This window comes from Coloeus monedula (assembly GCF_965178545.1).
Source record: "Coloeus monedula genome assembly, chromosome: 3".
NCBI lineage: Eukaryota > Metazoa > Chordata > Aves > Passeriformes > Corvidae > Coloeus > Coloeus monedula.
In genome coordinates this window covers 17,252,378-17,277,788 of record NC_138783.1, presented here as the reverse complement: position 1 = coordinate 17,277,788, position 25,411 = coordinate 17,252,378, and the positions used below count along the sequence as shown (strand labels likewise).

At 56.4% G+C, this 25,411-nt stretch overlaps 1 protein-coding gene across 6 annotated transcripts; it reads right to left on the bottom strand.

The window, feature by feature from the left end:
* Window positions 1-76: 76 nt before the first annotated feature.
* NUMA1 (nuclear mitotic apparatus protein 1) lies at window positions 77-25,248 on the bottom strand. 6 transcript variants are annotated; one of them, XM_082278811.1, is made up of 26 exons: window positions 25,170-25,248; window positions 22,381-22,453; window positions 21,341-21,429; window positions 19,537-19,616; window positions 18,737-18,819; window positions 18,568-18,648; window positions 18,204-18,288; window positions 17,689-17,815; window positions 16,131-16,285; window positions 11,988-12,105; window positions 10,418-10,535; window positions 9,933-10,073; window positions 9,474-9,596; window positions 5,974-8,079; window positions 5,236-5,277; window positions 4,219-4,287; window positions 4,006-4,116; window positions 3,706-3,924; window positions 3,460-3,605; window positions 3,121-3,364; window positions 2,083-2,365; window positions 1,857-1,993; window positions 1,521-1,745; window positions 1,059-1,163; window positions 808-975; window positions 77-601 (listed from the first exon to the last, which is right to left on the bottom strand). In XM_082278811.1, exons 2-26 carry the CDS (start codon window positions 22,420-22,422, stop codon window positions 566-568), a joined length of 5,133 nt encoding a protein of 1,710 aa, XP_082134937.1. In that variant the 5' UTR covers window positions 22,423-22,453; window positions 25,170-25,248; the 3' UTR covers window positions 77-565. The 6 variants fall into 6 exon arrangements, with proteins under 6 accessions (XP_082134937.1, XP_082134936.1, XP_082134940.1 ...); XM_082278810.1 differs by lacking the exon at window positions 25,170-25,248 and adding an exon at window positions 24,152-24,294; XM_082278814.1 differs by lacking the exon at window positions 25,170-25,248 and adding an exon at window positions 24,152-24,294 and having other exon boundaries at window positions 2,098-2,365.
* Window positions 25,249-25,411: the final 163 nt, after the last annotated feature.

Here is a 25,411-nt window from a genome sequence, read left to right as displayed (position 1 = left end):
GATTTTCCTCCCCTCAAGCCCTGATAAGGGTTCCAGTGCATGTCGACTGTAGGAGGAGGAAGCCAGGACCTCCAGAGCCGGTGAAAAATACACTTTATTTACAAGTAGAAACATTTAAAAATGTTCCCTCAGCTTCCCCAGGAGGAGCAGGAGGATGGGGCAGGTGGGGGGGGGGGTCCCACACACAGGGAGGAGGGGGAGTGGCCCTAGGGATACCAAGTTTCACCTCTGTCCCTGTAACTGGGGCTGCAGGAGATCCCTGGGGAGAGCTCAGTCCCTCCAGCCCCAGCCTGGTGCACCCACATGTGTTTCTAGCCCTCAACCCCTGTGCATCCCCTTGCCTTGGGTCCCAGGAGGGTTTAGGGTGACAATGGGTGCAGGAAGGGCAAGGGGGCCGTGCCATGCCCAGGCACCCCCACAGTTGTCAGTGGGATATGCAAGGCAGTCATATGGATGGCCCCACCTGTACCCCCTCAGTGCTCCTGGGCCCTGGAGGGTCTGGGAGAGGTGAGGGGATGCAGGTGGGGGCCAGGACCCAGCCAGCAACGCAGGGACTGGGGAAACCTCAGGATTGCTTGTCCTTGCGTGACTGGCGACTGGCCTGGAAAGGATGGAGTGAAGAGGGGATGTTAGGGACCATGAATATGACCAGGCCCCATGCTGCGACCTGCTGTTGCCATGGCACCCCAGGGACAGCAGGGACTGTCCCCCTTTCCCCCATGGCCTGCATGAACTCAGGGCAGGGGTTGGGGGCACTGAGGTGAGCATGAGCTCAGAAGTGTGCCCAGGGGCTCAGGCAGTACCTACCTTGCCCTTGGGAGACTTGGCAGTGGCGATGCGGGACGAGCGGCGGGTGCCGCTGCTGGTGGAGGGTGTGGGAGTGCTCCTCTGGGTGGCTGCCCGGCGCAGCAGGCGCCTCCCCAGCTCCCTGGGGGTGTTGAGGATGCTGAATGCCATCGACTGGCGCCTCTGAGCCTGCGGAAGAGGGGCAGGACCATCAGCTCAGGGTAGGACAAGACGGGTCCCTCCTGATCCCTCTTTTTCCCTCTGAAGCTTACTTGCATGGCTGGCTGCCCGCTCTCTTGAGTAACCTGAGAGCCGCTCTGCTCACTGCGGTCCTGGGCGGTCTGGGACCGTGGGAAGCAGCTGGTTGGCTTCTTGGACTGGAAAACAGGAGACCAGCTGGTACTGTCATCTGGGTGCCACCCTGCTGTCGGGCTGGCAGCAATGGGAACTGAGGGGCTGCAGGGTGGGGATGGGAGTGAGGGTGGCAGTGCCCAGGGAAGACAGAAGGCTCAGGCCTTTTCCTCTGGAATGGCCTCTTTGCCAGTGCTGGGAGCATCAAGAGTACTAGACACACCACTGGATGCTGGGAATGCTGGGCACTGGGATCCAGGATCAATGGGAACATGTGGCACATGGGGGTGTTACCCACAGGGCCACAGCAGCTCCCTCAAAACCTGGAACACCTGCAGTTGTCCCCAGTAGGGTGCTGTGATGGGGGGCTGGGCTGAGCTCACCGGGGGGGTGTCAGGGCCCTGGTGGGTCTCCTCCGAGAGGCGCTTCCTCTGCTGCCGGGTAGTGATGCTGCTCGGCTGGGTGGGGGCCTGGGTGCTGCACTGGCCGCCCGCTGTGCTGCTGGTGGCGATGATCTGGGAGGGCTGCATGCTGGCACGTCGCAGTGTCTCTTCTGGGTCCCCCATCTTCACGTCCTCATCTGTGATGGTTCCCACGGAGGTGGAGGGCTGGGGAGGGTATGTGGGGATGTTGCTGAGGGGCACTGTCCATTCCTAGACCCACTCCCAAACTCCAGTTCTGGAGAAAGAGCTGCCTGACCTCCCTGTCCCCCACCTTACCATTCTCTCTAGGGAGTAGCTGGTCTTCAGGTGCGGGGGGCGGGCCTGATTCCGCCGCTGCAGCTCCGCAATGCGGTTCCAGTCATCCAGCTGCTCCGGCTCTTCCTGGCATGTGCCCAGGTTCATGGTGCTCCGGCCTAAATCCAAAGCAGGGAAGGATGAGGGGGATCCCAGGTAAGAGTTGACTCCTCAAGCCAGGGCAGAACCCCACAGCCCAAGTGCCTACCCTGCCCACACACACCGAGGCTGGAGCTGCTGCTCCCCTGCAAGCGCAGGGAGCTACGGGTGACTGGCCGGTACCCAGGGAGGCCCAACAGTGCTGAAGTGCCAGGCATCTTCCCTGGGGAGGAGGTTTCCAGCTTCATAGGAGTTTCCTGGGAGGGGAAGCTGGTGAGGGAACGGGTGGAGGCATCTGAGTGTAGATGGCCCTTAGCAGGGGAAGAAGTTTTTGTGGACTGAGCCAATGGGATGTTCTTGATGCAGACCAGTTCCTCAGACTCTGCCTGTTTCTGGGAGAGAAAAATTCAGAGATGAGGGGATCACAGATGGGCTTATGCTGAATGGACCTTAAAGCTTATCTCCTTCCACCCCCCCTTCCCTTGGCTGGGACACCTTCCACTAGACCTAGTTGCTCCAGGTTGCTCCAAGCCCCATCCAACCTGGCCTTGAACACTTCCAGGCATGGGGCAGCCACAGCTTCTCTGGGCAACCTCTGCCAGGGCCTCAGCACCCTCACAGCCAAGAATTTCTTCCTGATATCCCATCTAACCCTGCCCTCTGGCAGTGGGAAGCCATTCCCCCTTGTCCTGTCACTCTAGGCCTTTGCCCAAAGTCCCTCTCCTGCTCTCTTAGAGCCCCTTTAGGCCCTGGCAGGGGGGTCTAAGGTCTCCCGGGAGCCTTCTCTTCTCCAGGATGAACACCCCCAGCTCTCCCAGCCTGTCTCCAGAGCACAGGGGCTCCAGCCCTTAGAGCATCTCTGTGGTCTCCTCTGGACTTGCTCCTGCAGCTCCATGTCCTTCTGATGTTGGTCCCAGAGCTGGAGGCAGCACTGCAGGTGGGGCCCCACCAGAGTGGGGCAGAGGGGCAGAATTCCCACCTTGTCCCGTTTGCCACTGTGCTGGGGATCAGCCAAGGACACAGTTTGACTTTAGGCTGCCAGTGCACATTGACAGGTCATGTTCAGCTTTTCTGTTCCCAGCATGCTGGGTCCCTGTGCAGTGCTGCTCCTGATCCCTGCATTCCCCAGCAGGGGCCCCCTGCTCACATCTGTCATGGTGATGTTGATGGTAGTGCGGCGCCGGGCTGAGCGGGTCTTGCACCCGGAACTGAGCGAGAAGTCACCCGGGGAGTTGGTGCTGCTCTCCAGCTGCGACGGTGTCTCACGGAGGATGGGGGTGAAATGGAGACTCTCCAGGGACGACTTCTTCTGGGGCAGCCGCTGAGACAGCAGTGACTCTTCACTGTCAGACTGCACCACTGAGACTTCCAACTGAGAGCTGGTAGCCTTCCTGCAGAGACAGGAGATGAGGGTAGCACCAGAAGGCTTACCAGGCCATCAGGAACAATGGATTTTTGGGGTGCTGGAAGCAGATCAATCTGGTACCTGGTGGAGTCAAGCAGCTGTGCCTCATCGAGGCTATCAGTGCTCTGGTCAGCCATGTTCTGACAGAAAGTCTCCTGTCCCTTTACTGTGGCAGTCATCACCTGGAACTTGCCGAGTTCCCGCACCTGTTGTTTGGCAACCTCCACCTGGATGGGAAGCAGGGAGGAATGGATGGATCTATTGTCCAAGTGACGTGGTGATGGAGACGAGGACAAGGAGGGTAAAGCCCCACTATGCCATGCCCACCTGAGCTTCCAGGCTGTGGATCTGGCTGGTAAGATTCTTGCAGCTCATCTCAGACTCCTTGGCCTGCAGGATGCTCTGCTGTAGCTCCTTGGCCAGCCTCTCAGATTTGCTCTGAAGCTCTGTGTTCTCTTTCTGCAGGTGCTCCATGGCCTTCAGCTTCTCTGCTAGCTCCTGGTTCTGCTGCTTCTTGGCATCATAATGACTTTTTGCCTTCTCCATCTAGGATGTCAAGCAGAGGAATCCTGTCAAGCTTCCCAGCAGTGTCAGGGACAGCTGGGGCCACACCAGCCCCCAGCATACCTGCCCTTTGTAGTACTCAGCTGCCTGCTCCTTCTGGGTTAGCTGCACCTGCAGCTCTGCCACCTTCTCCTTATGGCTGGTGACTGCTGCCTGGAGCTCCCCTTCGAGTGCCTGTGGGCAGGGGAGAGACCAGCTTAGAGGCAACCCAGGTGAGGCCCGTGGTAGCACCAACAGCTCCAGGGCTCAGCCCCCAGGTTTTTGGTCCCTTTTTACCTTAACTCTCTGCTGCTGGGTCCAGGTGGCCTTCTCATGCTGAGTCAGCTTTTTACTCAGCTCCTCCACCTGAAAGAACATGGCTTGGTGAGACCATCTCCAGGCACAAAACTACAATCTTTCTGTGGAGGAGCACATCCCCTCCTCTCTAGCCGGCTCTAGGGCACGACGAGGAAATTTCCTGCCATGCAGTGACTGTTCAGCACCACCCACTGCCAAGGAAGATCCTGGGACAGGGCCAGGTGACAGTCACCCCATGTTAGTCCTTACAGCAAGGTTGGTTGGAACTACCCAAGTGTAAGGAACAGCCACATGCTGGAAGCAAAGCCAGTGTAAGTTCCCAGTGCCCCAATGCTTGCGGCCTGGAGTCCCACAAGTTACCCAGCACTCTTGACACAGGTAGATAGCTGCTGCAAGTTCTGGCCTGGCCATGCTCTCCCTGCTCCAGGGGATGCTTGAGGAGGCCCCGGCCCCTGGTCACAGCCACAAGGCCTCTGCAGAGTCCTGGGTAACTCTGGCTGCGACTGGACAGGGAAATGGGGCTTTTCCAGCATTGTTTACCAAGTGCTAACTCCTACCATATCTGAGATCAATGCTGCTCTAGCTACATCTGGACCATGCTGTCTGAGCACAGCTGCTCCTACCAGCTGTGCCAAGAGCTGGGCCGCGGTTAAAGGGGATGGGGGAGGGGAAGGGGAAGCCATCACAGGAGTGACAGTCCTACACTGAGGAGTCCTGGATGCTCCTGGCAGCCACTTGCTGCGTGTGCTGCCATGGGGCATGTGAGAAGCCATGCCAAGTGGCAGACACCAATGTGAGGGGGCAGGTGACAGGTTGGGACCCCAATTCCTACCCTCTCCCCTGGGGCTGAAGGTGCCCTGAGACCCGGAGCCAAGTGCCCCATGGCTGGGTCCATATGGTGACCAGTTCACAAGTGGAGAGGGTGGTTCCAGTGGGAAGTGGCAACAAGGAGGGCTGTGCACTGTCACTGAGCAGCCAGCACTTGGTGTGCGTTACCTGCTTTGTTTGGTCCTTCTGGATTATCTCCAGCTGCTCCACCTGCAAGCATAAAAGGTAGAGGTGAGTACACAGCTGGCACATAGGCTGTTTTTCATAGAATCACAGGCTCACTTAGGTTGGAAAAGCCCTCTGAGGTTGAGTCCAACTGTTTCCCCAGCACTGCCAAGACCACCACTAATCCATGTCCCCATGTGCCACATCCACATGTCTGTTAAATCCCTCCAGGGATAAGGATTCTACCACTGCCCTGGGCAGACTGTGCCTTGGCTGGACAACCCTTCCAGGGAAGGAATTTTTTCCTAATATCCAACCTAAGCCTCCCCAGGCATAACTTGAAACCATTTCCTCTTGTCATGTTATTTGTTAACTGGGAGAACAAGTTACCTGGGAGACCCCCATCTGGCTGCACCCTGTTTTCAGGGAGCTGTTTCACCCTATCAGGGGAGAGGTCCCCCCTGAGCCTCCTTTTCTCCAGGCTTAGTGCCTCTCCCCCCTCCCCCCCCCCCCCCATGCCCTCAGCTGCTGCTCATCAGACTGGTGATCATTCCCCAGCTTTGCTGCCCTTCTCTGGAAACACTCCAGCACCTCAGTCTCTTTCACACCTAGGAGTGTCCCACACCCCCAGTCCCTGTGCTGAGCAGGACATGGATTCAGGGGTGTGCAGAAAGCCAAACACACCCCTTTTCCAGGAGGGCTCCCCCACCCACAGCCTCTCTTCTGGGAGTGGGACCCTACCTGAGTTGTCAGTCTTTGCCTCTCTTGAAGGAGTTTCTTCCTCTCTTCTGCAGCTGCTGCTTTGCTGCTCTCGTATTCCTTACTCATGGTTTCCAGCTTCTGCACTGCCTCCTTAGCCTCCTGCCTGCTGCTGCTCACTAGCTCCTCAGATGCTGCCCGCAGCTGCTCCAGCTCCTGCATATGCCGCTCCCTGGCCTGGCCCAACTCCGCCTCAAGCTGCTGCTGCCCCTGGCTGCGAGTCTTGCTGAGCCCCTGGTTCTCCTCAGCCAGCCGAGCATTGGCCTGTTGCAGCCCTGCCAGCTGTGCCCCTGCCTCTGCTGCCTCAGCCTGCAGCCGCTGAATGGCCCGGTCCTGTTCTGCCAACTGCTCCCGCAGTGACGGCACCTCAGCCACCTCCAGCTTGGCCTGCGCTAGCTCAACTTGCAGTGTGGACACGGCTTTTGCTCTCTGCTCCAGGTCCTGCTGGTGCTGGCTTTCCAGGGAGGCACGCTCAGCCCGAGCGCTGTCAAGCTCCTGCTGCAGGGCAGCCAGGAGCTGCTCCTTCTGTAGGCACTTGTCTTGGCAGACCTTCGCCTCCTGCCGCAGCTCATCCTCCCGCTCGCTCTGGCAATGGCGATCCCGCTTCAGGGCCTCAATGGTCATTCTCTGCTTCTCCATCTCTTCCTGGCACCGCTGCACCTCCACCTTCATCAGTGAGCACCTCTCAGCTGCACGGGAGGCTGCGGTGGCCATCTCTGTCTGCAGCACCCGCAGCCTCTCCTCCAGCTTCTTGCTCTTCTCCGACTCAGCCAGGATCAGGCGTTTCAGCTCCTTGCTCTCCCCTTCCTTTTCTGTCACCTGGCGATGGAGGATGGAGACCTCATGCTCCAGGCTGCTGATCAGACTGTTCTTCCTCTCCATCTCCTGGATGCACTGGGACACTTGCTCCTTCCAGCTCTCCTTCTCCTGCACAGCAGAGCGGAGGGACACCAGCTCCTTCTCTGCAATCTGCAGCTGCTCCATGGTGCCTTCCAGCTCCTTGGATTTGAGCTTTTCCTGGGAGAGCTGCTGGGAGACTCCCTCCAGTGCCTCAGCAGCTCTCCGGGCATCCGCCTCCAGCTTGGCCACGCGCTGGGCTGCCGTTTGCTCTGCCACAGCCATCTTCTCCTGCAGGGAAGAAATCTCAGCCCTCAGCTTCTGCTCCTCAGTCTCCTTCTCCTTTGCCCATGACTGAGCGCTGGACAGGTCAGCCTGGAGGCCAGCCAGCCGCTCCGCCTGGGCCTCCAGCGCAGCCACCTTCTCCTGCTCAGCCTGCAGCTGCTGGCAGGCCCGGCCATGCTCCCGGCTCAGCGCCTGCATTTCCTCCTTCAGCCGCCTGCACTCTTCGTCCTCCCCTCGGGCAGCAGGAGAGGCTCCCAGCGGCTGCTCCCGGCTCTCCTCCAGCACCTGGCGTGTGGCCAGCTCCTCACCCCGCTCCAGCAGAGCTGACTCCCGCTCCTGAACCAGCTGTTGTCTTTCTGCCTCCAGCTCAGCGATCCTGGCCAGGTTGCCCTCCAGGCACTCAGCTGCCCGTCTCTTCTCATCCTCCAAGATACCCTCAGTGTTATGCAGGGATTCCTCCAGGAAGAGCAGCTGCTCCTGTAGGCGGCTGTTCTCCCGGGCCAGCTTCTCCCTCTCAGACAGCCTCTGCTGGCTCTCCTTTAGCCTGCCCTCCAGCTCCTGCAGCTGGGCTTTCAGTTCCTCTGCTGCCACTCCCTGCTGCCGTTGGGCACCCAGCTCCAGGATCTGGGCTTCCAGTTCGCTGACCTTGCGGCTCAGTGCAGCCTTCTCCTCATCCACAGCCTGCAGCTGGCTGCTCAGGGATGCATTGGCCTGCTGGAGCTGCTGCAGGGCAGCGTCCCTTTCCCGCAGGGTCTCCTCGTGCTGGACACTGAGGGCAGCCAGCCGCTCAGCCTGCCCCTCAGCAGCTTGTGCCTGTAGGTCTCGCTTCAACCTCTCTCGGGCCCGGTGGCTCTCAGAGAGGGAGCTCTGGAGACTGGTGACAAGGCTGTCCAGCTGCTGCTTCTCCTCCTCCAGCCGCATTCCTTTGGCGGTGAGGCTGGACAGCTCCTGCTTCAGCTCCTCCAGCTGGCAAAGAGAAGAGCAGGGAGACTGTATTAGGTCTGACTGAGACAGAGAGATAGTGCTGCTCAGCAGTAGCCAAAACACTGGTGTGGTAGCTACACCTTTCCTGCTACCTATGCAAAGCACAGCACTGTGAGAGCTTCTAAGAGAAAATGAACTCTAACATTCCTGTAGAGAAATGGCTGAGGGACATGTATACATGCACAATCCAAGCTATATATACAGTGAACTGTCCTTGACTAGGGAAAAAAGAGAGGAGCAATGCTGATGTGGCAAGCAACAGGATGTTGCGGAGGGGGATGCTGACCATAGAAAGATAAAAACTTATGTTAGTGAGGTCGCGTGCATGTTAATCTGTAACCAATCGCTTGCTATTAAAGGCCACGTGAACAGTAGCTGTAACCCAATAGTATGGAGCTTGCTTATGTGTGCTTGGGGAATTAGGGTATAACCACAGGTCTGACAATAGAATAAACGGAGTTCCATCATATCTCTATGAGAAGTGTGGTTCATCCTGGCAGATCTCTGGCTATTCATTCCCCCCATCAGGGGTCTGGGAGTGGGCAAGATCCTGTGACGGGACACAATGCGGCCAACTGACCCAAATTAACCAAAGGGATATTCCACACCATATGATGTCAGCTCAGCTATAAAAGCTAAGAGACGTAGGAGGAACAGGGGCCATTCGTTATTTTAGTGTTTGCCTTCTGGAGCAACCACTCCACGTGCTGAAGCCCTGCTTCCCAGGAAGTGTCTGAACATCACTCACTGATAGGAAGTAGAGATTAACTTTTCTCTTTGCTTATGCACACACAAACTTTCACTTTTCCTTTTCTGCTTTAGTAAACTGCCTTATCTCAACCTTCTAGTTCTTTTCCATCTTATTTTTCTTTCCCCTGTCCCACTGGGAAGTGATAGAGGAACTTGGTGGGTGCCTGCTGCCCAGCCAAGGTCCAACTACTATAGGGACAAAACATGCAGCCCCAGGTGTCACTCAAGCTGCAGCCCACATGCTCACCAGAGCCCCACGTGCTGCATCCCACCGGGAGCTGCCCAGTGCCTGCCTTCTCTCCCATCACCCCCCCAGTGCACCTTGCTTTTCCTTCAGCCTTGTGCCACTCTGCTCCCTTGGACCAAACACCTTTTTCTCACCATGCAGGAGATACTCCCTTCACAACCAAGTCATGTGGGAGGCTGGGGGAGCCAGCAGCTCCCTGGGAGCAGTATTTGCAAATTCAGCCCAAAAGGGGCTCCCTGCAGAGTGCTCAGCCCCACATCCCCTATCCAGCAGCAGGCTCTGCCCTACATGGCTTTGCCATGCATCTCCTGGCACCTGCTGCTCTCTCCAGCTGGAGTAGTTTACCATTCAAACTCTTGCTGCAGGAGCCCCAATGTACCTTCAAAACGTCCCCCATGACTTCTCCCTTCTCCTGGGTGCTGCACTCCTCCAGTTTGGCCAGCTGGTCCTCCAGCAGAGAAATCTTTCCCTGTAGAATCTCGATTTTCTCTTCTGAGCATTTCTGGGGACAGAGACAGGACTGAGCATGGTGCGAGGCAGAAGAGCCAAGCAAGGAGAGGCATGGTCACCCAGTCAGTAATGACACCACACTTTTCCAGCAGCTTTGTCTCTCTCCACTGCAAGGTCAGCAAACTGTTCCACCATGGGGAACCCTTCCTAGGAACAGGGAGAGGCTTCCCACAGGAGTTGGCAGTTACACAGCTTCTCCCCGTGTGTTGGCACAAATGGGCAGGAAGCTCCTGGCTGCTGCATCCTGCTTGCAGTTGGCATGGCCCCCAGCTGGGGGGGCTATGGGGGAGCTACACGGGGGCACCCACCACTCCCAGGGCCTCCTGACCTTATCCTGCAGGGCAGCATGCAGCTCCTTCTCCAGTTGTCGCTGCTTTTCCTGCGACTGTGCCATGGCAGTGTTGTGCTCCTCCGAGAGCTCATTCAGGGCTCGTTGCAGCTGGACCATATTGCTGGCGATCTCCCGCAGCTGCCAAATGAAAATCCCCCCCAGTCCAGAAGATGGTCAGAGTGTGCCTTTGCTGTCCAGGGCTCTGCCTAATCCCCATTCCCAAGAGCTGCAGCACACATGGGTGTCCTGGGTTCTGGGTGCACACCACAGGCAGACAGCTCCACCCAGTCCCCAGTCCCCCACTACAGTTCCTCTTTGGATCAGGATCCAGCGCCAAAGGCAGGCTTGGTCACTGGGTCAAAGATCGCATTAGCAGAACCATAAACATCCCAGCATTCGGCACTGCCATCAAATCCTCCCCCCTGGGTTCCATCACAACCATCTGGGCTGTGGGGACACGGAGAGGACACTGGACCCCGTACCTTGAAGGAAAGATCCCCATTTTCCTCTGAGAGCTTGTTGATTTTTCGGTCCATCTGTGCTTTTTCAGTCTTCAGGTCCTGGCATTGCCTGAAGGCCTCGTGCAGGCGCCCCACCAGGCTGTGGGAAAGGAGGTGGTTAAGGAGAGGGTGCATCCTGGAGGCAGGCAAGGATATCACCTGGAATCAGTGATGCTAGATATTGCCAGGGAAACTAAAGGTTCCAAGGGATCTCCATGCCTTGCTGTGACTCTACCATCAGCCCAGCTCTAAAACTGGGTCCCAGCAGGTGGCAAAGCAGAGAAGAGATAAGCAATGTTTGTGCTTTGCAGAAGCCAAACCACTCCAAACTGAGGGCAGAGGCAGCTGTGGAACTCCAGCCACACCCCTGCAAAGGGACATATGTGAGGAAAGGACAAAAAAGACACGACACTTCCAGTGGCGATTGGGATGCCTTTCCTGAGTAAACAATGGCACAGGGCCAAGGCAAACACCAGGACACAGTGTGACAGGTGATTTCAAGTGTGTGACAAAGCCCAGTACATAGGATCAAAGTGAAGGCCTGGGAACGGGGCTGGAGTCAGGAGTTCCAGGATCACCCTGAAAGCTTCCCCTTTTCCAGGGCAGGTGAGAGCCACATGGACAGCATACCCTTTTCACGTAATAGGAATAGCTGCTCCCATGCAGGATTTGGGTTAAGAGTGGGCTGTTAGAACAGGCTGCGTGGTTTGGGACTGGATCCCTGCCCACTGCAATAAAAATGAGCTGCAGGCCATAACTGCCCTGAGGGCATGGGCAGCACGATGGTGGCACAGCCATGTCCTGGGCTGATCCCACAGCATGGGCAGCAAGGGAGGAGGGGATTCTGCCCCTCTGCTTATCTCTAATGGGACCCCACCTGCAGAGCTGCCTCCAGCAGCTACTTCTGATACTGTCCCCAGTATCAGAAGGAAGTGGAGCTGCTGGAGTAAGTCCAGAGGAGACGCTCCAAGGGCTGCTGGAGCCCCTCTGCTCTGGACACAGGCTGGGAGAGACTTGGGGGTGTTCAGCCTGAAGTAGAGAAGGCTTGAGGGACACCTCAGAGCCCCTGCCAGCACCTAAAGGGGCTCTAAGAGAGCTGGAGATTTTGGACAATAGTCTGGAGTGACAGACCAAGAGGGAATGGCTTCCCACTGACAGAGGGCAGGGTTAGATGGGATATTGGGAAGAAATTCTTCCCTCTGAGGGTGGTGAGGCCCTGGCACAGGTTGCCCAGAGAAGCTGTGGCTGCCGCGGGAGGGTTCAACGCCAGGCTGGATGGGGCTTGGAGCAACCTGGTCTAGTGGAAGGTGTCCCTGCCCATGGCAGGGCGTTCCAGCTGAATGAGCTTTAAGGTCCCTTCTGACCCAGACCCTTTTTTGATTCTGTGCCTGCTGTCTTCTCCCCAGGGCACAGCAGCAGAGGAACAAAAAGAAGGTTTGCTTTCTCCCGTTTCATGTACTGCTAGGGAAGAGACAGACAACATGGGGTCTGGGGATGTGGGAGTGACAAGGTCCCGCCTAGCAGGAAGGAGAGGATGTTCCTGGAGGATTACCTCTCATTCTTCTCCCTCAGCTCCTCCATTTCTTTGGGCTCCAGCTGGTCTTCAGCTTGCTTCTCGTTGAGCTTAACCAGGCGATCGATCCGCTGCTGCATCATGGTGATCTGAGCATCTGGGGAAGTGGGCAAGAAAGGGCTTGTTACCAACTTTGTATGCCACCTGAAGCCCCCACAACAGCATTTCTGCACAGAAACCTGCAGCAGGAGATCCAAGAGCCAGGCTACCAGTGGTGCTGCTCAGCATAGGTGTTGCTTCAGTCATGGCCTTTGTTGCCCAGGATATATAAGGGAATACGAGAGGGAAGGAGGAACCTGGAGTCTCACTTGAGGCCTGGCAGGATGGACCATGCCTGAGCCGAGTTGTGGTGGGGTCAAAACAGAAAAGACAGAGGAACAAGGAGAGATGTGTAGAGAAATGGCTGAGTGAACAGGGACATGTGTACGTGCACAATCCAAGCTATATTAGTGAACTGTCCTTGACTAGGGAAAAAAGAGAGGAGCAATGCTGATGTGGCAAGCAACAGGATGTTGCGGAGGGGGATGCTGACCATAGAAAGATAAAAACTTATGTTAGTTAGGTCGTGTGCATATTAATCTGTAACCAATCGCTTGCTATTAAAGGCCACGTGAACAGTAGCTGTAACCCAATAGTATGGAGCTTGCTTATGCGTGCTTGGGGAATTAGGGTATAACCACAGGTCTGACAATAGAATAAACGGAGTTCCATCATATCTCTATGAGAAGTGTGGTTCATCCCGGCAGATCTTTGGCTATTTCTGGCACCCAACCAGGGACAGTTCCTTCGAGGAAGATACGCTCGCCAATCAAAAGGAGGGTGACAACGACGAGCGACAGAGATACTGCAGGTGGAGAGTGTTGACCACGAGTCAAAGGATGTCGGTCAGGCCGGTAAGAAGGGTCGCTACCTTCCCTCCGTCACACCCTGCTAGCATGGATTTAGAGTTTGCGGCAGGACAGAAATTACTCCTCAGTATCCTTGCTAAGCAAGGGGAGGAGGTCAAGGAAAAGGATACAAATAAGCTCATTTTATGGGCGCGGGAGCATGGACATTTGCGAGTGCTCCCCCTCCTCTTTGATGCAGCCGAGTGAAGTAGGGGATCACCTCTGGGACTGTACTATCCAGTGAAAAGGGAAAGAAATGACAAACTTAGGGCCCACCTGGAGAACTGTTATAAATGCCTTGAAAAATATGCAAGCCGAATCAAAAGTAGCTGCGGCTGCAGTGGAGGCAATTGCAACACTGCTGGGGTTGTCGCTCCTGCCCAAACTACGCAGCGCGGGGGGCTGAGTGGACTGTTTAAAAGCCCGAGCGCGATAAAAGGGCAGAAAGCAGAGAAGCACTTTGAGACTGTCAGTGAGCTCCTGTGGGAGCAGGAGAAAGAGCTCTTGCAATCAGAGCCAAAAGAGGAAGTTACCACCACCGTGCCTCAGAGCAAACTGAAGGCGAACGCGGAAGTTACAGTCGGCCAGTCAATGGGCGGGGCAGCGGGCGCTCCTTCTCGTCAGCCGCGCCTCTACCCTGCTTGCCCGCCCCCTCCGCAGAGATCCATCCCGGACCTCAGACTGTTTCTCTGCCACAGACTGTTTCCCTGCCGGAGCCACAGACTGCTTTTCAGCCGGAGCCACAGACTGTTCCTCTGCCAGATGATGACATACCAATGACAGAGGTGACAAATGAGCTACGTGTTCATCCCCCAGGATCTTGTGTGAACCCACAAGCATTAGAAAGATGGGCTCGTCAAGTAGAAGAGGCAATGAATCAAATGAAACAACACTTTGATTGTGCTCTGTCTTCTATGGAAGAGAAGCTCCATCAGAAACACGAACCACAACAGGGTCCCACTGAGTCCTGAAAGGGTGTGGCCCAGACGGCCCTGCAACTACAGGAATGGGCTCGAGTCAAGCCCTCCGCTCCACCTCCTGACTTTGAGCCAGGACGTGGCACGTACAGCAGATGTTCCCAACCTTTGGGAAGTGAACCTTCGCTTGGTGGCTGACAACCTCACGTTTGGACGACCACTCAGAGTCTGGGAACAGTCACTGAGTGTGCATGCTAATCGCCGCAGAAATTGTTTACGCTGTTATAATAGCTTGTGCTTGCGCTTGTGCTGTGGGGGCTGGGGGGAAGAGCTTATTAGGGGAACTTGGAATGTAGATGAGCAAGGTGGTTTATGCCGAGAATGTTATCAAGTGCCTGAGACAAGAAGTTTTAGGCAGTGTGCGTCTATCGTGCTCAGAATTCCACCACAATGGATTAGAGTTAGCTCATTCAGGGATCCACACGTTTTTACTAAGCTTGGAAGTGTGGGCAGGGAAGGAAGCCATCAGTTGTCTGCAAGTGAGTAAAAAGACCACTGTAACCCAGGCATGGTGCCCTACATGGGGCTCCTCCTCTCCAGTACTTTCACCCTGAGTAAAGCTGTGATAACTTCAGTGTCAGAAAGAGAAAACATGTGGGTAACATGGGCTCATCAGGCGAACCAGACGGACTTCTGTCTGGCCATGGCGTCAGCAGCAGATCCATTTCGCACATGTCTAATTGGCGTGCCATGGATCTCACTCGAGGGCACATTTCAAAAATGGGTGACAGATATAGGGAAAATCAATGAGGAAGTGGAGCAACAAATGCAAAGCAAAAGAAACCGGGGCGAGTGCTTAGGCTGTTGGTCTAGTTACCAGCACTCCTTGCAGCAAACCCGTATTATCGCCAATTTAACAAAAAATGCAACCTTGCCTCTTTCAAGAGCTACAGCTTTATGGGTCCCTCTTTCCCAGTATGCTTGTTAACCTAACACCATGGACCAACTGTTCCAATGTGGTGCCTCCAATGCAATATGCCTCCTTTCCACGGAAACAGAATGTATCAGGACGCTCCATTGGAGGCTGGAACGTGCCGGCCACGTTGGGAGGAGCTGAGTCTATTGACACAACCAGAGGAAAGGTTTTACCTCCTGGAGTGTTTTTGATATGCGGAGATAGAGCATGGAATGGGATTCCGCATAGTCCAATTGGGGGTCCTTGCTACCTGGGAAAGCTAACTATGTTTGCCCCTTCTATACGAGCATGGAAAAACATTACGGCATCAGAAAGCTGGAAAAATAGGATGCGAAATAGATACCAGCATAGTGTTTCCACATTTGATAAAGATTGTAATGATAAGGTAAATATTATCAGTTTGAGTGCATTTATACCACTGGCTATTTTTAACCCAGGGGGTGCTGCAGCTCATGGCTATAACAATCTGAAAAAGTTGGCCTGTTGGTCAGAAAAGGAATTTAATAGGACTTCCCATATATTAAATGAGCTTTTAATTGATGTAGATAGCATTAGGCATGCTGTACTACAAAATCGAGCTGCGATTGATTTTTCATTGCTAGCTCACGGCCATGGTTGCAAAGAGTTTGAAGGTATGTGTTGTATGAACCTGTCAGACCATTCCCAGAGTATCCATCGACAGCTCTCAGAACTGCAGGATGCTTTTCAAAAGATACAGATCCATACAGACAGCTTCTCTGAGTGGCTGTTCTCGCTTGGTCTGACAGGGTGGTTAGGAAACCTGGTTCAAGAAGGATTATGTCTGCTAGCTACACTAGTAATTGTAGTAATAATAATTTGTTGTGGTTTTGGGTGCATACGGAAAGCTTTAGAGAAAGTTGTTCATCGGGCTTGGCTTGTGCAAGAAGAAAAAGGGGGAATTGTAGAGAAATGGCTGAGTGAACAGGGACGTGTACGTGCACAATCCAAGCTATATTAGTGAACTGTCCTTGACTAGGGAAAAAAGAGAGGAGCAATGCTGATGTGGCAAGCAACAGGATGTTGCGGAGGGGGATGCTGACCATAGAAAGAGAAAGACTTATGTTAGTTAGGTCGCGTGCATGTTAATCTGTAACCAATCGCTTGCTATTAAAGGCCACGTGAACAGTAGCTGTAACCCAATAGTATGGAGCTTGCTTATGCGTGCTTGGGGAATTAGGGTATAACCACAGGTCTGACAATAGAATAAACGGAGTTCCATCATATCTCTATGAGAAGTGTGGTTCATCCCGGCAGATCTCTGGCTATTGAGATGCGTGCCCCACAGACACCTGCACCCCAGGACATCCTGCTTGCAACTCACCCTTCTCCATGATGAGCTTGTGATTCTCCGCCATCTCCACCTCCAGCTCTTCCCGGTTCTCTCTCTCAAAAACCAGCTGCTCCTTCAGCCGCCGCAGCTGAAACTGGGGGGTCTGCATGATGTCCCCCATGGGCGAAGATGGAGTGCTGGGCAGGCTGGAGGGAGGCACAGAGCTGGATTATCCTGAGCCAGTGCAGGCCCCATGCAGCCAGACCACTCTGCTACCCCTATCTCTGGGGCAGGTTCTCCTGCCTGGCTCCCCAAGGAACTGATGCCTTAAAAACCATTTTTTCCATATTTGCCCCTGGAGGCCTCCAATTAAAGACCAGCTTTTATATTGCCTCCTATATTAAAATTGTCTTGTATGTGTGTTGTTTTATTCCTAGATTTTTAAGGCATCAGTTCCTCCCCCTTCTGGTTCAACCCTCTTCTGGAGCCCCCCTTTTGCCAGTTGTTTATGGGAATGTGTCTTGGGAGGGTGGCTTGTCCTTGGTTCCCAGAAGAATTAAGATTAGGAGAGGGTCTTTGGAATGTGTTTTGCCTTTCTGTCTATGGGGGCAGGAAAAATACTGGAGACAGTTAGGAACTATATAACTATACAATAATAGTCTACAGAGCTACGAATATATATGAAGAAAATATAAAAGGAAAAATCATTTTGGCATCAGGTTCACAGGAAAAACTTTGATGCCAACACTTGAGCCATGCTCCTCCTCTTGACTGTACTAATGCCAACCTCTAAGTGCTGTGCAAAAACCACCACCAGCATGCCCAGGTGGCCAAGGGCATCCTCACAGTGACCCAGCAGGGTTAAAGCAGTGACTTCCCCCCTGTGCTGGGCACTGAGGCACCTCCAAACCTGGGTTCAGTCTTGGACCCCTCACAAGAAAGACACTGAGGTACTGGAGTGTTTCCAGAGAAGGGCAACAGAGGTGGGGAAGGGTCTGGAACATGAGTCTGATGAGGAGCAGCTGAGGGAGCTGAGGGACCTCAGACTGGAGAAAAGGCTCAGGGGGGACCTTCTCACTCTCTACAACTCCTTGAAAGGAGGATAGGGCCAGGTGAGTGTTGGTCTCTTTTCCCAGGTAACAAGGGACAGGACAAGAAGAAATGGTCTCAGGCTTTTCCAGGGGAGGTTTAGGTTGGATATTGTGAAAATTCCTTCCCTGAAAGGGTTGTCCAGCTATGGCATAGGCTACCCAGGGCAGTGGTGGAGTTCCCATGCTTGGAGGGATTTAAAAACCATGTAGATGGTTTTTGGAGACATGGTTTAGTGGTGGCCTTGGCAGTGCCAGGGGGACAGCTGGACTCAATGGTCTCAGAGGATTTTTCCCACCTGAATGATTCCATGATTCTAAAAGGAGCTAGAGTCAAAGCTCACCCCCACCATCCATCCCCACATCACACCAGAGCAATGTGCAGCAGGACAGCACCAAGGCAGAACAGGGTATTCCGGGAGTCAGCATGCAGCCTGGCTACATCTGCTGGTCCCAAAAGCCACCCTATCCACTCCCCCCTTTCCTCATTCCCCCTGGCAGCCAGGAGGCAGGGGACGTACTTGGTGCTGCGGAAGGAGGAGATCCTCTGCAGCTCCAGGAAATGCACCTCTCGCTTGTGTGGGAGAGGGGACAGTGGGGAATGCTCCTCAAAGCTGCTGCTGGACATACTGGATGAGGATGGCTCTGCTGGAAATAAAAAGGGAGAAAAAGGCTGGGATCTTTAACATCTGAGGGGCTGAGCAGCTGAAATCTCAGGGGCATGGGAACCACAAATCCCAGTAGGGGTGGAACAGCCCAACTGAGGAAGCCATAAACCTGCCCTACATCCCCATCCCTCCAGCTCCACAGCCCTTCCCCAAGCACTCTGCTAACGCGAGACCGTCAGCATCCTACCTGCTCCACTCCTCCAGGGAAAGGCTGAGGTACTGCTGAATAGGAATAGCCAGCAGTTCTAAGGCAGCCCTGCTCTTGGAGTTTACAGGGTGCTGTCTTGTAGCTGAGGGCATCCAGGTGGTGCAGCTGCCTTTATGGCCGGGCAGGTACAGCAGCACAAACAGGAGGAAAAGCCACTCACCTTTCTTCTGCAGAAATGGCTCCAGATTCTCATTCAGGCACTCCTCGTTATCCAGCACAAATTTGAGGATCGATGCCAGTTCAGCCTGTGTTGGGAGGAGCTGCAGAGTTAGCGGCTCTTCTGCAGGTCACAAGCCAGCAACCACAGCAGGCGTGAGGCAGTGGGCAGCTCCCTGCCTGCCTGTGCCGGTGCCCACACTTGCTGCCACAAGCTTTTGATAGCCCAAAACCAGAGAGCACCACACTGCCCACTCCACACTTTTTCAATGGGACCCAGGAGGGCAAGTCTCGGACCACCTCCCCTCAAAGGCACTGCTGCTTCCCCCTGCACCCCAGATCCAGACGAGGAACCCCAAAGGGATTACCTGGGTCTTGTAGTCAAATTCATTCCAGTCCCCAGGGTTCTTGCAGCTCATAGAGGTGTGATACAGGAGCAGCACAGCCACCTGAGCAAGGCAGGAAAAGCACCACTGACCCCAGGCCAGTCATAAGCACATTGGTGCCAGCTGGGACTAAAACATGCCACGTAGTTACCTTGGCCAGTGCCAGCTCCTCTCCATCCAGGAGTTTCTGTGCAGAGACCAGGTTCTCTGCAGCCAATTTGTGTCTGCAGAGCTCTGCAACATGAAGAATTCCTAGTCATACAGGTGCCACTGGGCACACTGCCTCCCCTGATGTGACACTCATGGCCAGGAGGACACTGTAATGCATCCCCAAGGAGAAAGGACATGGGGTAGGATAGGCTGAGATCCCAGTGGTCAGCCTTAGCAATTAACTCTGCCCGACTTCTACAGAACTCCCTTGAACTCCACCCTAAATCCCAGCCTCCCCAACTTGGCATCTCCCCTCCAACATCAGCATAAACAGAGAGTTCCATCTCTGGAGGGTGGGATATGGGGTGGGATATGGTTTCTTGCCCCCAGGAAAGGCTGAGCAAGAGTGTGAGGTACTTCCCATTTCCCCTCCCAGGATTTCTGCTTGGGTAAAGGTTTTCCACTGGGATTTGAGCAGCTTGAGTCCAGGTACCAACTAAGAAAACTGCTCCAAGGCAGCACCACCAGAGCAGCCACTGGCACCCTGCCCTTCACACCCAGGACCTCCTTTGCTCTGAACCTAGGCTCTGGCAAGGATTTCCATCTGGAAGTTTCCCATCAGGAAGCTTTCCCTCCCACAGGCTGCTGCAGGAAAGCTGCTGGCATCTCACAAAGCTGCCGATGCAGCATGGGGGGATCACTTTGTGGAGGGGGAAGCTGCAGACAGCAGAGCAGACCCCCTCAGGGGTCAGGAGCACTGAAGGGGCAGTTGCTTTCCCCAGCACCAGCGGAGAGTCTTACTCTGCAGGAAACCATGGATGAAGGAGATCCTCTCTGGCAGCGGCTGGTCCAGCACAGACTCCCCCTCCTTGCTCCCGTGGCTGGAAGAGTGCAGGGTTTGCGTTAACTCTTACTGGAGGGATTAGACCAATGCCAAGTTTTGTGCAACAGGGTTCACTGAGCCTGGGGCTGGCTCTGGGGCACTGCTCTGCCTTCCACCCCCGCACCAGGGGCAGAAGAGCCAGGGCCAGCTGTGCCATGCATGGGAGCGGAATGCCCTGGAATCTCCCTGCTGGGAAAGCAGCTGGAGCTGGGCAGCCAACGCCCCCCCGGCACTGCTTCCTCCTCTGCCTGCCAGCCCTGGCATCCAGCACAGCACAGGGAGCTTGTGGTGGCCCCACCAGCCAGGAGGCACCACAGGGGCCAGTCCATACATGGAGCCTCAGGCTTTTCTTCCTGGACTTTGGGGAGGCTGAAGCTTCCTCTTGCACTTATTTGCAACTACACTCTTCCTGAGCAGGTGCCAGTTCACGGAATATCCTGAGTTGGAAGGGACCCACAATGATCATTGAATCCAACTGCAGCCCAGAAACAGCATGCTGAAACCCCACACCAATCATGCTTGACCAGCACTGCTTCAGTACTGTCACTTACTCCCAAGGTGCCAACACCAGGAACCTGGCCCGGGACAGGGGCTACCACAAGGATTTGCCCCTCCTCACGGACTTCCCCTGGTGCCACCAGGAGCTCCGCAGCTCAGCCAGCTGCTGTGGTGGCTGCCCTGTTGCCACCCCACTTTATCAAGCAATGGCTAGGCCTCTTTAGAGAGCACACGCCACCGGGATCCCTACTAATCCGAGCTGGAGCACAGACCCGGGAGATTAACCAGGTCTGACTAAATATATCTGCGGTGCAGGCAGCTCCTTCCTCCCCACCCACTGCAAGCAGATCCCTGCTCCAAGCAGGCTCTTCTTACCCCGCGCAGGAGGTAATTATAGCAGACGGGCTCCCAGTGAGCCTCCCACCGGAAGGGTTCGAAAGCAATGCATGGCAGCCTCACACCCTCTCAATTTGTTTTGCCAGCTCCTTAACCACCAGGCTTCATCCTACCTCTGATGGCCATTATGGTCTGTAGGTTTTAGTTGCCCCTTGCTCCCAGGCAACAAATGCAATTTCTGAAGGAGGCATTCCTCCCACCCCTGCCCATCCACCTCAGGTCCCAGGATGGAACAAACAGGCTCCATCCTAACCACACTATTCTCAGCAGGAGCCTGACATCCACAGGCAACAGAAGCACTTCATGAGGCAGAAACTGTCATTCTTTACACTGCTTTCCAGATACAAGGCTTCCTCAGGATCCCAAGGCTGCCACTCAGGAAAACTTGCTGGGCTGTTCCCTCATCAGAGCAGCATCAACGGAAATGAATAATCTCCTTTGCAGCTGCAGGAACCCCTGTGCCACTGGCAGCAGCACTCAGGTCTTTTCTTCAATGCCAGGAGCAAACCTAGATGTTAGTGCCAGATGTGATAACAAGTCTGAAATGACAGGAACTCTGACCAAAACACTCCCTGGGCAGCTCTGTGGGACCAAATAGCTCTGCCCAGGGCTCTGCAGGCAGACCCCAGCTGTGGAGGGGCACACAGGAGATGGAGATCACAGCATCTCATATGCCAGAGGAGGAATGAATGAATATCCCAAGACCCCCACTCCCACCCTGCTCAAGAAAAGAGCCCCTTAGCTCCTGGGGGCCAAGGCCATGGCTCCAGGAGGCAGCTCAGACCTAGCTGGGTCATTTGAAATGTGCACACAGCTACCCATACTCACATTTTGTGGATAATTCTGATGAAGACACTACAGTCCTGGAGCTGGGACAGATCCTTGAGGGGATCGGGACAAACCTTTGTGCTGTTCACCTAGAAATGGGGTGGGACAGTCAGAAGGCAGAAGCCAAGACAACACTGTGCTGTGCCACCCACCACCTCCAGTCCTGGCAGGGGACAGTAAGATTCGTCTGGGTGTGAGAGTAAAAACACCCCTTCCAACCACCCCTGCCCAGGGAACAGAGGAACATGAGCCCCACAGCTTCACATCTGTGAGTTTGGCACAGGTCCCATTTATCAGGCTGTTGGAGCCCCTCTGCTCTAGAGCCAGGCTAGAAGAGGTGGGGGTGTTCAGCCTGGAGAGAAGGCTCCAAGGAGACTTTAGAGCACCTGCCAGCACCTAAAGGGACTCCAAGAGAGCTGGAGAGGGACTTTGGACAAAGGCCTGGAGTGACAGACCAAGAGGGAATGGCTTCCCACTGACAGAGGGCAGGGTTAGAAGGGATATTGGGAAGAAATTTTTCCCTGTGAGGGTGGTGAGGCCCTGGCACAAGTTGTCCAGAAAAGCCGTGCTTGCCCCATCCCTGGATGTGGTCAAGGCCAGGTCTGGATGGGGTTTGGAGCAACCTGGTCTAGTGGGAGGTGTCTCTGCCCATGGCAGGGGATTTCAGCTGAATGAGCTTAAAAGTCCCTTCCAACCTAAACCATTCTATGATTCTTTGCTTGGACTTAGCAGTGCTTTGTGAGACAGATCCAACAACCCCTTTATAGTACAGCTGCTGCCTGCTTCAGGTTCAGCTCCATCTCCCAGGCAGTTTCCATGACCAGACCAAGCCATTCCAGCATTTCTGGTTACTCAACAGGAAGGGTGAGCAAGGTTTCTCCTGCAAACACCCACCTGCCCGGGACCAGTGGGAACTGGGCTACCCTAGGACCTGCCCCAGCCACAATCCCTCCCGTGACCAGCCCAAGCATCGTGCCCTGATGCTGCCAGCAGCACATCCCACCTATGCAGCGAGCTCCAGTAAAGGACGGGGGACTTACCCAAGCAAGGAGAGCAGCAACTCTTGCACCGTGAAGAGACATTGTGGCCAGCCTGCCAGGTCACTGCCTAGACCTAAAGACACCAACAAAGGTGGGGGGGTGATAAAAAAGGTAAATTAATTATGCACCCAGCACCAGGCATTTGTGCCCACCAAGGGAGGACATGCCCCTGCATCTTGCCAGCTGTGCAGGAGCAGCCAGCATCCTCCTGCTTCCCCACAGGCACAGAGTGGGGAGCAACGCTGAGCGGCAGCCAGGTCTACTCCCACAGATTAGGATCCTGACAAGGGGTCAACAGAAAACTGCTGCTCGGGCTCCTCATCCTCCTGCCGTGCCTCCTTCCCTCCCTTCTCACCTCCAAATGTCACTAACACTTCTTGCCTGGCAAGGCAGTGGCCAAGCCATTGAAGCGCTGCCAGCTCCCCTTCCCACTGCTGCTGGTGAAAGAACCACCTGCTGGGGGCACAGGGAGCTTGCTGGGCATCGCTGCACTGGGTGGGAGCAGGGATGAGCTGCCCTGACGGGATCTGGGATCACTGCCAGGTCCCCTTCACAGTGACCTTTGCCTCCACGCTCCAGTGCCACCCTGGTAGTCTTCCAGGGGAGGGGACTGCTGGGTGCCAAAAAGTCACCCAGATGAGGAGGGGGCTCCTCACCCTGTATTGCATCTGGACACCCCCGCCATGATGGGCCAGGGGCCTGGTCGGGATCTGCAGCTGCTCAGCACAGCACAGCCAACCAGTCATGGTGGCTTTGGGGACTACGGAGCTCCCACTGCTGTCAGTCCAGCTGGGAAGCACAGGATCCTCAGCAGGACAGGTCCTCCCTCCAATTTGGCTAAAACCCAGCTCCTTGTCCCATGGCTGGGTCACTCAGCACCTACTGTCCCTCCACCCGGTGACACAGCCAGGACCTCTCCCTAAAAACCCACCCAAAAGCAGCGGGCAAAGCACTCGTGCAGCACTGGATGCAGACCCTCGAAGAAAACCGTGCTCCACCACCGTCGAGCTGGGTTTTACTGGAACCAGTCTGCAGACACACTGGTGCCTGACATGAGATCCGGACGGACAGGGCTACCTGCTCCTGCCGCGGTCACAGCCTGGCTCGTCACTGGTGACACTGGCCACCCTGAACATCTGAGACAACGCCATGACCCTCCGTGAGGACGTGCCATTCGTGATGGCAGGCGGGAAGTGGTTGGGGAGCCCGCCAGCAGCCGTGAGCGCCTTCCAGCCGCATCCCCGAAGAGAGCAGCTGCGGGAGGGCGTTGGGGACCGGGGAACTAGCCCCGGAGGTGGCGGCGGCCGCGGCGGCATTGTCCTTCCCCGCTTTCCCCTCCGCCGCTCCGGTCACAGCACGGCGTTACGCAAGCCCGCGCTCCGGAGCTCCCGAAGTGCCAACGTTGCGGGGGGACGCACCCGCGGGCCCCGGGCTGTCCCAGGCCAGGGGTCCGGCTGCGGGAAACACCCAGGCGGGGTAAGCGACCCACGGCAGCCCCCGCGCACGGACGGGCCCGCAGCTAGCGCGGGGCGGAGGGAGAGAGCAGCCGCCGACCCGAGCGCCCGGATGTTGGCGAGCCCGACGCGGCCACCCGCGGCCCCGGGGACTCGCACCTCGGGCGCTCGCGAAGCGCCGGGCCGGGAGCCCTACGCTGCGGCGGGGCGGCGGAGCTGGGCAAGCTGAGCTTCGCCTCCCCCGCCTCCCCTCCTCCGCGCCAGCCCCGTAGAAAACAAAACAAGGAAGAGGCAGAAAGTCTTTGTTGGGGCCTTACCGGGGCCGCGCGGCCGTCGTCGGCGAGCTGGGGTTAATCCGCCATGAGCGCTGGCAAGCCGGGGAGGATCAGGGAGCCAGCGGCCACGCACAAAAGAAAAGTTGTTGAGCTTCTCTTCGGCGGGGCTGGCAGGCGGCGGTTCCCCTTCCTGGCCCTGGGCCACCCCACGTCACCGCGCCGGGGCCGCGCTCGTTAAAGGCGCACGGCACAGAAACCTCCGGCGCCGCGCCATGGGGAAGGGGAATCGTCCGACCCTGGCCATGGGCGCGCTCACTGCCATCACCCTGCCCCGGCCCCTGGTGACGGAGAACTGCTGGGGCCGGCACAGACCCGCTCCCGGCCCCAGCGCAGCTCAGGAAAAGCCGGGGGCTCGGCAGAGAATGGCCCCCGATGCTACGTCTCCCTCTAACCTCACTGGAGTTACATCCCAGCTGACCCCTGAAAAATTCCCCCCGATACGCACACACCCCGCGGCCATGAATTCAACGAGAACCGGACCCTACGGGCCGCAAGCTGGACCTGGCAGGGGTCGGGCGAGGAAGGAACGCTCACCCCTCGCTGCTGTTCCGGAAACCCTCGGAAGTCATCCCCGCAGTGTCTGGGCTGCCTGAGGAGGCTCGGGGCCGCAGGATGGGGCTGCCCCGAGCACGGCACAGGAAGGGCACAAGGAGAGGGTTCTTTCAAACCGGCGCTGGGGGCAGCAGAGGAACCCGCGAGGAACGCGGCCGCCGAATGCCGCTGGCGAAGGCTCGGACTTTGCCAAGACCCGGGAAACGAAGGATCACACGCCCGAGCCCCAACGCTCCGGCCGGGACCCACCCCCGTCCTTAGGGAGGAGGACGTCGCTGAGCTTGGCCGGAGACGGAGGCTGTGCCACAGGCGTGCCCCGCCGGCCCGAGGGATTCGCGCCTTGCCTGCCTGTGGCAAAGCCTCGCTGAGCGCTGCGGCCCCGAGCCCCCGCCGAGGGAACCGCCAGGGCCCGCCCCCTCCCCGCAGGTGACCTCAGCTTTCCTCGTACCGTGGCTGAGGATCGTGTCCGTCTTCGGCGTCCTCGGGGTCGCCGGGGCTGCAGTCGTACTGATGGTCGAGTACCAGACCGGAGCCGACAAGGTCTGGGCCGCGGCCGCTCTTATTCGAACGGCAGCGCCCGCCCCCGCTGCTGCCCATTGGGCGCCGCCGGGCCGGGGGGCGTCACGCAGGCGGGCGGACCGCGAATCGCGGGGTCCGGGACACAAGCGGGACTGCAGCGGGGAGCGCTCC

What these genes read in the sequence shown, in the direction of transcription:
- NUMA1 (XM_082278811.1), bottom strand. Translation starts at nt 22,422, where the DNA reads ATGTCTCTTCACGGTGCAAGAGTTGCTGCTCTCCTTGCTTGG. An exon ending in AGGAGCTGGCACTGGCCAAG is followed by an intron (nt 18,649 to 18,736) that starts GTAACTACGTGG and finishes TGCCTTGCTCAG; the next exon opens with GTGGCTGTGCTGCTCCTGTA. An exon ending in CAAGCTCATCATGGAGAAGG is followed by an intron (nt 12,106 to 16,130) that starts GTGAGTTGCAAG and finishes CCACTTCCCCAG; the next exon opens with ATGCTCAGATCACCATGATG.